General features: G+C 42.7%; 1 protein-coding gene across 1 annotated transcript; it reads left to right on the top strand.

Moving 5' to 3' along the window:
- The first annotated feature begins 595 nt into the window (after positions 1-595).
- On the top strand, positions 596-10,755 carry LOC123062998 (endoribonuclease Dicer homolog 3a). Its single transcript, XM_044486699.1, has 26 exons — positions 596-832; positions 1,322-1,427; positions 1,536-1,716; positions 1,803-1,916; positions 2,924-3,058; positions 3,155-3,224; positions 3,796-3,860; positions 4,171-4,302; positions 4,404-4,556; positions 4,683-4,857; positions 5,026-5,131; positions 5,220-5,412; positions 5,503-5,663; positions 5,783-6,001; positions 6,133-6,401; positions 6,519-6,790; positions 6,894-7,390; positions 7,464-7,561; positions 7,782-8,002; positions 8,098-8,307; positions 8,415-8,867; positions 8,985-9,266; positions 9,471-9,812; positions 9,909-10,062; positions 10,139-10,250; positions 10,354-10,755. The coding sequence occupies exons 1-26, from the start codon at positions 712-714 to the stop codon at positions 10,547-10,549; spliced, it is 5,037 nt and encodes a 1,678-aa protein (XP_044342634.1). The 5' UTR covers positions 596-711; the 3' UTR covers positions 10,550-10,755.
- Positions 10,756-10,968: the final 213 nt, after the last annotated feature.

Here is a 10,968-nt window from a genome sequence, read left to right as displayed (position 1 = left end):
CCAGTGTGGAGCACATGGAAATCGCAACATTTGGTTGTGTCCTCTTTTCTTTTCTTTTGACAGTTTTGGTTGTGTCCTCTTGATTGAAGCCGGGTACTGGAAGCCGCACCTTTCGGCGTGGACCGTGGCCGGTCCGCCCGCTTTCTCTCTCTCCCGTGGTCGCGGGCCTGAATTACCGTGCACCGCGCACCACACAGGGCAGGAGGGACACGACGAGCCAGTGCACGCCCGTCGTCCCAAATCCAGACCCCAAAAGGAGCAAACGTCGCCACCCACCACCACAGTCCACAGGGGAATCACCAAGCGACCACCGGGCCCCGCAGGCCACCGAGCCCGTTGCAGGCCCCACGGGTCAGCCTCGTCGCGGCACGCGCCAAAGCCCCACCGCCGCGCGGCCCCTGACCGAGGCACGGGCCGGAACCGTCAGCTCCCAATGACGGAAGAAATTGGATTTAGGAAAGGAAAGGGGGCCGCGTCAGTGTCTGCTTCCGGATGCAGAAACGCGGCCGAGGGATCCGACCCCACCCGCCGTGACGCCTCCCTCCCCTCCCCATATAAACCGCCGAGGGATCCGACCCCACGGCGCATTCGCGGTGGGCCAGCGCGCGTCAGTGCCAAACCACAAACCCCAAAGCAGAGGAGTAGTAGTAGTACTGTGGTCTGTAGTGGGGGTTACTCCGAAGCTTGCCTCGTACGATTCTTCCCTCCCCCATGGCGGAGGCGGAACCGGAATCGGCGCCCGGAGGCGGAGAGGCCGGCGAGGACGCGATGGACGCCACCGGTCCCGCGGCGGCGCCGGCGGAGGCGGAGGCCGCCGCCCCCGTCCCCGACGGTAAGCAACCAACCTAGCCTCGCCTCGCCGCCTTGCGCGTCCCTCTTGGGGTTTTGTGTCCGCTCTCGGCCGGTTCGGGTTTCGCGGCTGCGGCGTTCCTGCCGATCAGGCCGCCGGGGTTGATTCGGCAATGCGCGTTCGACCCGGTTGATTGCGGCTCCGTGCATTCGCGTTAATGGCGGCGGATTGGCTTGATGTTGGAGCTTCCGCGGGGCTTAATCGGGGCACGCGGGCGCTTCCAGAACATTTTCCGGCGCCATTGATCTACTTCGGCATCTCTGCTCTGGGGTTTCTGCCAGTTGGGAGTTTCTGCGAGGGTTTTTGGGGGTTAAGGTGCTCCGGCTTTTCGTTTCTGACAGAACACGAGCACTCTGTTTCCCCCCCTCCTCTCGAGTTAATTTGATTCTGTTCGAATTGGTGAGGGGGTTTCTAAGCATTGGGGTTCGCCATTGATCTCTCTCGCTGAACTGTTTGTTGGATTTTGGGCAGTTAACATGAACCCTCTGAAGAGGCCATCGGAGTCGTGTGCTCAAGGAGACGAAGCAGACGGGCAGAAGCGGCAGAAGACGGAGTCTCAAGTTTTCACACCCAGAAGGTTTGGCACCATTTCTTTATTTTTGTTGCAGGATTATACAGTCTTGTATGATCAGACAGAGTACTGTATCTGTACCTGATGTTGCTTTCTGATATTGAAATCGGTCAGATACCAGCTCGATGTCTTTGAGGTTGCCAAGGCGCGAAACACGATTGCAATGCTTGACACAGGAGCCGGGAAGACGATGATTGCTGTGATGCTCATGAAAGAGTTTGGGAAAAAGATTGACAAATCAAATAACAATGGGAAGATCGTATTCCTTGCACCAACAGTTCAGCTCGTCACACAGGTTGTACTACTGCAGTATGTAGGCTGGTGATCGTCCATTCATCTTGGTATATGAAACTAGTATGTTCTGACATTTTGTTGCCGCAGCAATGTGAGGTGATTAAAACCCACACAGATTTTGAGGTGGAGCTGTATTGCGGTGCCTCGGGGGTTGATCACTGGACGCCTCAGAGATGGAAAGAAAAAATATCGAAATCTCAGGTAATTGCTGGTCCAGGCCTGTTGGTTCCTCATTTGTTCATTGTATCATGGTAACAATGCTTGTCTGAATTTTTCTGTTCATTATATCATACTACTTGATAACACCGGTAAATGCGTTGCGTACGTGCAATGCACGTTGATCTCAGGTAGAAAATTAATTGCATGTTGATATTAGGCAGAAAATTAATTGCATGTTAATATGAGGTAGGATATCAATTACGCGTAATTACATGGATAGTCTATATTTCGTATGTTATTAACTGCATGCTAAACATGTTGAGCGCTCGCCATTGGAGCAATATAGGCCGTTGGATTGACACTGTTTGATGTCTGAGATTTGTTGGATCATATTGGTATATAGATATAGACAGATTAAGGGGCTGTTTGGATTGCAGCCCTCAGCTGCCGATCCAAAATTTTGGTCGTTGACTAGGCTTGGCATTCTGTTTGGATGGGCACCAATTTTTTGGTGCGCCCAGCCCACCTCAACTCCTCCAGTTCAGTTTCACGCCAAATCATTGGCAAGTCTGGGGCGGCCAATTCTTACGCCAATTATTTGGCTTGCCAAGATTGGCAGGGCGTACACAGGCGAAAACCAAACAGCCCCTAAATGCTTCTGACTTGCATTGAAAGACCTTGACAGTTGATATCTAATACCATTGTATAACGATTTAGTCGACTTAACAAGCATATTCATACTTTCTGAGTCGTCCTCTGCTTATTTGACCAAGAAATAATTTTATTTTCATCTGTATTCGTTCTTAGCCTCCCTACCCCTTATTAACATACCATCGCTTGATGCGTCATCTGTGATAACTTCTGCCAATTCATCTGTGCGATACTGGGCTAACAAACAATACATCTACTACCACTTCATTCGTGCATTGGACTCGTACATAGGCCCATTTTCTTATACCTTTCTTAAATTTTGATCAGTGCTATGCTTTGTTTCATTTGTATGTAGATGCTTTTGTCACTTACTTTGGAGTGCCATTGAAACATTGCAGGTCATGATGATGATACCAGATGTGTTGCTAAGTGCTTTAGGCAAAGCTTTCTTGAGCTTGGACATGGTTAGTCTTATGATATTTGATGAGTGCCATCGTGCAACTGGCAAACACCCTTATTCGAGAATAATGAAGGTATTGTGAAACACCAGATCACCTTGTTGTGCTGAACATTTCCTTTTTATAATCATTCTGAAATTGTTGTGTTCGCCATGGACATGTTTTGAGCAGGACTACTATCACCAATCTGACCACAAGCCAAAGGTGTTTGGTATGACGGCCTCGCCTGTTATAAGGAAAGGCAAGCATTCACAAATACATAAAATACTTTTTTGTTTTGCTACATTGCGTACAACACTGCATGCTTTGAATTGTTTCTACTTGCATGTCAGATATATTAAATAAACTGATGAACTTCGTGTCAAATACATAATTTAAGGTAAACAAGTGAATGCTAAACAGTAAATACAGTGGCATGGATAAACTTGATCGTAGACTATGATGAAAGGTCACTGTAACATTCTTATGAACAATAGCATATAGGTCATGAGCTAAATTACTAAACGTGACATGTGATTGCCAAGTGAAAGAAACATTAATCCAGAGAAGTAACTCTTCAAGGGCATAATCTTCAGTTGTATTTCTGCCATGGACTGTCAATATTTCTGAAGTTCCCTTGCGTCGTACTCCCTCCGTTCCAAATTACTCGTCGCAGAAATGGATGTATCTAAAATTAAAATACATCTAGATACATCCATACCTGCGACAAGTAATTCGGAACGGAGGGAGTAGTATCTACCATAGGTTTGATTTCCTTCTACACCCCATAAATCTTCTCTGATGATTTTGATTTTTCTTTGTCATCTTTATAGGTGTCTCTTCTAATCTGGATTGTGAAGTTCAGTTCACTGAACTGGAAAAGCTTCTAAATGCTAAGGTAGTTCCTATTTTTCTGGTTATACAAGGTATTTGCACAATATTCTAGTTGTGATCACTGCAGCATTCTATTTTTGTCCATTGAACTGCAAACATATAGAAGTGGGCATCAACCAATTGGCTAGAGGTGTGTGGGGTCGTGGCCCCTAGTGGCCCACCGCATTCGACCTAGTATCTGTTCTCTTTTAATTTAAAAGCCACAAGGGCTAGTGCCTGTGGATCTAGAAAAAAAACTCCAAACATATATCCATATCCAGATATGTTTCTAGATTGTGGCCTTCAACCTATATATTTCTGTTTTGCTTGAACAGATCTACACTGTGGCTGATAGAGCAGAGATAGAGCTTTGCGCTCCTTCTGCAAAAGAAGTGGACAGATACTATGACCCAAAAACAGTTTGTTTCAAGGATTTGAGTGAAGAGTTGGGACTTTTGCATTCTGAGGTCTCTCATTTTAGTCCCTCCTCTACTGTTTAAGTATATGTTACTGAAGTTCAGTGGCTCGAGATTTTATTTCTGAGGACAATTAATTTTTGTTCGTGCAGTACGATGCGTTAATAACTACATTGCAGAATAAGCCTAACTGCCAGAATAAAGAATCCGATGAAATAGCTAAAGAATCACGGAGGCGTCTATCCAATTCTTCAGCCAAAATCCTGTATTGCATCGATGATATTGGTCTTCTTTGTGCTAGTGAGGTATCTCTTAGATTCATTGGTTCTAATGTTTCATGTAACATGTAATGCAGTTTTTATCTTAATTTTTTAATCACTATTTGACATTTAGGGCATCACGCCATAGTTAATACTTTATGTTCCTTGTAGGCCACCAAAATCTACATTGAAAGGGGTCAGAGAAAAGGTTGGCTGAAGAAAGCTTCTGATGCCACAAATATTCAAAGTGTTGCAAATAGCTCGTTCCTGCTTGCAGAAATTTCAGTGCTTCATCTGAAGTTCTTTGAGGATATGTCATGTATAATTGACAAGCACCTCCAGCAAGGTGTGATGATGTGTAACTAAAACCAGCAATACCCTATTATTCCGATGATCTTTTTTGCAGCCTTACACTATTATGCAAAACTGTTGGCCGAAGAATATTAAATAAATGTAGCATTTACCACTAGATCAAGTATGATATATCATCTGTAATGAGTTCCTGTCATTTCAGGTAGCGATGTGCTTCTAAATTCTGAGAGTGGATGTGTGGAAGCAATTAAGACGGGTTATATTTCACCAAAGCTTTATGAACTCATCCAAATCTTCCACTCTTTCAGGTAAATACGCTACTTTTACGGTTTTACCTCACATGATGACATAATTCTGCTCCTTTACACTGACATGACATGCTTCTCTTCCTAGCAGCAACTGTGATCATGTCCGATGCCTCATTTTTGTGGATCGAAAGATCACTGCTAGAGCCATGGAACGGACAATGAAGAAAATTGGACACCTCTCACATTTTACATTTTCTTCTCTTACTGGAGGGAGTTCTTCAGTGGACGCTCTGACCCCTAAAATGCAAAAGGACACACTGGATTCATTTCGCTCTGGAAAGGTTGTTAGATTCTGTCGACATTTAGAGAAAGGGAAACTTGGTCCTTGTGATCTGACATTTCTTTGTCTTCCCATTCTGGACTAAATGTAGGTGAACTTACTATTTACTACGGATGTCGCAGAAGAGGGTATTGATGTCACAGACTGCTCGTGTGTAATAAGATTTGATTTGCCAAAGACTACCCGTAGTTATATGCAGTCACGTGGACGAGCACGCCAGAAGGACTCTCAGTACATACTAATGATTGAAAGGTAAAATTTTCACTTGGCTGTTAATTCTAGATTTTTTTATGCTTGTGGTGTTAAATGGTTGCAAAAAGGAATGGTGAAAAGGGAAAACAAAGAAGCTATAATTGCGATGTTCTTTGCAGGGAAAATGTTAAACAAAATAATTTGATATCTGCCATTTTGAGAAGCGAGAAGTCAATGGTTGAGACTGCTTTGAACAGAGATTCCGAGGATCTACTCCCTGGTTTCTTCCCAGTTGAAGAAAAAAATGAATACCTTGTAGGCACAACCGGAGCAAAAGTAACTGCTGGTTCTAGCGTTAGTGTTATCGTCCAATACTGTGACAAGCTTCCAGGAGACAAGTATGGTGATCGCATTTTTTAGTCTGGTTATTCTTGGCTACACATTTTACACCTGTAAATCTGCGATACCAGTTGTCATTTTGTGTGGAGGGCTCCAATTTCACGTTCTTACATTTCTGAACATGTCACAGGTACGACACCACAAAACCTTTGTTTGAGTTCACCAACCACGGTGATGGTTTTGTGTGTACGTTAACACTACCATCTAGTGACATGTTGCCACCTTTGGTGGGTCCAAAAGCAAGAAACAAGAAGAAAGCAAAACAGCTTGTTTGTCTTGATGCATGTAAGCAGCTGCATCAGCTAGGAGTACTTACTGACTCTCTTTGTCTATCTGTTGAAGAGCCACCACTGGAATCTGTGAACAAAACTGACGTTCTCACATCTTTGGCTGGTGTAGGTGAGTTATTACTAAGCTCTAAATGTTGTATATTTTTACAAAATATTTATTCCTGAGTTAATTGTGATAAAAAGGAACCTGTATTTCTGATGACAATCTTTTATTGCCTCCACGAAGGTACAACCAAACGAAAGGAGCTACATGGTACAACTAGAGTATGTGGGTTGTCTGGTACCTGGGCATCAGAGAGAACTGCTGTTAAGCTTCAAGGCTACAGAATGAAATTTCTTTGTGACCAAGTTGGTCAGAAATACTCCGATTTTGTTCTGTTAATTGATAAAACTATAGCACATGAAGCTGCTAATTTGGATATTGATCTGTTTCTACATGACAAGATGGTGAAAGCTTCAGTCTCTCCTTGTGGCCTTTTTGAGTTGGATGTTCAACAGGTCTGCTCAAGTTTGTGTTCTCTTCTTGCTACCATTGTTATCCCTGTTCTTTTTGTCACTTTTGATTAACATATGAAAGATTCATTCTGTTTTCCTCGCGTAGATGGAGCAAGCAAAGCTATTTCAAGCACTTCTGTTCAATGGTTTGTTTGGAAAGTTGTTCACTGGATCAAAATCATCCGACGTTCCGCGGGAGTTTATTCTCAATAAAGATGACACGTTTATCTGGAATAATCCAAATATGTATTTGATTTTACCTATGGATCCTACTGTGGAGTCCCATGATATTACATGCATCAACTGGAGAGTGATTGATGAAGCCGCAACAGCTGTTAAACTTTTGAGGAAGATTTATTCTGAAGAAAAAATGAACATACAGGGAATACTTGATTTCGACCAAAATGATGAAGATCTAATTCATTTCGCCAACACTTCATGTGAGACTCATTTCCTTAGAAATGTGGTAGTGCTGGCAGTCCACACAGGAAAGATATATACTGCTCTTCATGTTGCCGATCTATCTGCCAATAGCACATTTGATGGTGTATCAGATGAAAAAGGAACAGAGTTCCGCACCTTTGCAGAATACTTTGAGAAGAAGTATGTTTGTTACTGCACATATTCATGTGCTTGCTCAAGCATAATATGTTAAATTAATTTATTTCATTTGCAGGTATGGCATAGTTCTTCGTCATCCCTCACAGCCACTACTAGTGCTGAAACCCAGTCATAGGCCTCACAACATTCTTTCCTCGAAGCTCAGAGATGAAGGTCCTTGTCTTTCCCTCTGTAGCCAGTTTCAGTTTTAGTCACTTTGTAGTTTCTTGAAGAATTATTACATAAATCATCTTCGTTTTTCATGCATCAAACATGATTAACAATGAGCTCATTTAATTAGACGGGTGCATTCGCCATATATCTTGTCCTCATTGTTCATGCTTTGCTTGATTATTTATATATGAGCCTCATGTCTGCTCGCTGCCTTTTCTAGGTAACGGTGAGAAGAAAAAGGGTGGCACATCAGATATAACTAAGGCAAACAACCGTGTTCACATGCCCCCAGAGTTGCTGATTCCCCTTAATTTTTCTGATGACATTTTAAGAACATTTTATTTGTTCCCATCTTTGATGCATCGTATAGAGGCATTAATGCTAGCCAGTCAACTAAAGAGTGAAATTTCATATGACGATTCTAATGTATCAAGCTTTCTGGTAAGAAATCGGCATTAGTATTTTTTATCACTTCTATACATTACGTTTATTGTGTTCCATGAAATGGACATAATAAATTTGCACATGCACTTCAGATTCTAGAAGCTATCACAACTCTTCGATGCTCTGAAGACTTCTCAATGGAGCGTCTGGAATTATTGGGAGATTCTGTGTTGAAGTATGTCGTTAGTTGTCACCTTTTCCTAAAATTTCCTAACATGGATGAGGGGCAGTTAACATCCAGTAGGGTTGATATAATATCTAATGCTGCACTTTATGGGTTTGGAATTGAACACAAAATACAGGTAAATTGTATCTCATTCTGGGCAATCTATACAAATGTTGCATTTGTTAAGTGGACTGTTAACATTATCACAGACTAATCCTGTAACTGGTGGCATGTGATTCATAGGGTTATATACGTGATGCTGCATTTGATCCTCGTCGATGGCTTGCACCAGGACAGCTCTCCATTCATCCTGTTCCTTGTAATTGCCAAGTAAATTCTGAGGTTGTCACTGAGGATATTAATGTGAAAGTAGGCCAGCTGTGTGATAAGGGACACAGATGGATGTGTTCCAAAACAATTTCTGATTGCGTCGAAGCTATAATCGGTGCATATTATGTAGAAGGTGGCTTAAGAGCAGCTATGGCTGTTCTCAAATGGTTGGGAATTAATGTTGAAGTTGAGGAAGAATTGATTGGTCAGTTCTTGAGTGCATCTGTGCAGACTTATCTTCCAAAAAATGATGTAATTGAAAAGGTTGAAGCAAAACTAGGCTATGTATTTTTGATGAAAGGTCTTCTGCTAGAAGCTCTTACCCACCCATCACTGCAGGAATCAGCAGAAGGATATTCCTACGAGGTAATGGCTGATGTTAGCATTAAATTTAATTTAGCTGGCTATTCATGTTGGGTGTTTTCAAATCTTTATTATTCAATTTTCTTACTGGAAAACACTGAATGCGTCTATTTGTTCCAGCGTCTGGAGTTCCTTGGTGATGCTGTCTTGGATATTCTTTTAACACGACATCTTTTCTCTAGTCATAAAGACACCGATGAGGGGGAGCTGACAGATTTACGGTCTGCATCAGTAAACAATGAAAATTTTGCACAACTCGCAGTGAAGCATAAGTTATATCAGTTTCTCCAGCATTCTTCTGGGAAATTACCAGAAAATATTACTGAATATGTGGATAGTTTAGAGAATTCTTCCACGGACAAACTCAACCTTTTATCAGATGCGGCATTAAGAGGGCCTAAGGTATGTTTCTCTTCCTTTGCCTTCGATGTGTATGATTTACTCAAGATGGCTAAATAGATTATTAGTCACATTTTTTATTTATGGGTATTACTGTTGTTAATTTTTTTATTCACCTTCTGTTTCATTTTCCAGAATCGTCGTGTACTAGTGTAGTTGACCACCTATCTATATTAATATCATAGTTTTCTTTCTTTTGCCCTGCAGGTTCTGGGTGATGTTGTAGAAAGTATTGCGGGTGCAATTCTTATAGATAGAAAACTTGATTTGGAGGTAGTTTGGGGTATTTTCAAACCTCTTCTTTCCCCTATTGTTACACCTGAGAAGCTGGAGTTACCTCCCTTCAGAGAGCTTCTCGAATGGTGCAACAAAAGTGGGTACTTTCTAGGAATTAAGTGTACAGATGGAATTAAGCGTACAGATGGAGACAAAATAGAGGCTACTCTGGATGTGCAACTCAAGGAGACGCTCCTTGTCAGGCAAGGTTGTGGCAAGAGCAAAAAGGATGCTAAAGCACATGCAGCTTCCATGTTACTCAAGGACCTTGAGGTACCCGTTTTCTGTTTTGTGCTTTCACTATTTTGACATCGTTTTGTTTTCAAGGTCCAGCAGTTCAACCCATCAATGTTCGATTTTCTTCTGCAGGAGGAAGGACTTATAGTACCAAAGAATGCAAGCAACACGCAACAGTTCCAGGATCATCGTAACATTTTTGATGCAATGGATATACAACTTTCAACACCAACCAGGGGAAAGCGATCAGCTGGATCAAAGATAGCTGCCAGTCTTGATAAACCAGGTATGTTTTGTTTGTCATCCCAAGCACGAGTTCTTGTCAACTCAGTGGAACTGTGTATAATGTCTCACTTACGCAGTGGACTGGCCGGTGAGAATGAGCAAAGGAGGACCCCGTGCAGGACTGTATGAGTTCTGCAAAAAGTTACAATGGCCAGCTCCCAATTTCGATTGTGCGAAGGTAGAACAAAGGTACTTTTGCCTCAAACCTGTCTCTCCCTGTGATTACTGATGAGTGTCCTTCTAGGTAGCTTGTGTAAACTGACCAGCTAAATCTACCCATTTTCCGTGATAGCACGCCTACGCCTCAAGGTCAAGGGTTCACCTTCGCGTCAACCATAAAACTGCACATACCGAATAGTGATGTGATCAGCCTCACAGGGGATTGCTTTGCGGATAAGAAGAGCGCGATGGATTCCGCCGCACTGCTCATGCTCTATGAGCTTCAGCAGCGAGGGAGATTGCAAGTCCAGGAGATTCGTCTTCCCTGAGAGCCCCGTGTGGTGCTAGTAAATATTACTAGTAGTATTCCCTATTGACCGGGCAGGTTTTGAAGGTATGTGTGGCATCTTCCGAATAAATGGATGCTGAGGATACTTGTGAGAGGCAGAACACAGCTAAGCTGACCTGGCTCTGCTGCCAGTCGTTATGTATGTTGTACTTTGTTAAAAAGAAATGTATGTTGTGCTTGGCTTCATATTGGCTGAGGCAGGAAATGATGAGCCGAAGTGCTGCAAGTCCACTGTCTATCAGTACTTCACAGGCTCGGTCATTATATCCTGGATGATCCTTTTCTCTCTTCCTGCAGATTTAGGAGCCTGACGTTTCGCACGTATTTTCTCCTCCTTTTGCCAATAAAAACTTGGTGCAATAAGAAACATCTCAATGCAACAGAAAATTGATACTACTG

Source organism: Triticum aestivum, chromosome 3A, assembly GCF_018294505.1.
Source record: "Triticum aestivum cultivar Chinese Spring chromosome 3A, IWGSC CS RefSeq v2.1, whole genome shotgun sequence".
Classification (NCBI taxonomy): Eukaryota; Viridiplantae; Streptophyta; class Magnoliopsida; order Poales; family Poaceae; genus Triticum; species Triticum aestivum.
The sequence above is the reverse complement of the archived record's forward strand: the minus strand, read 5'-3'. Positions and strand labels throughout refer to the sequence as shown.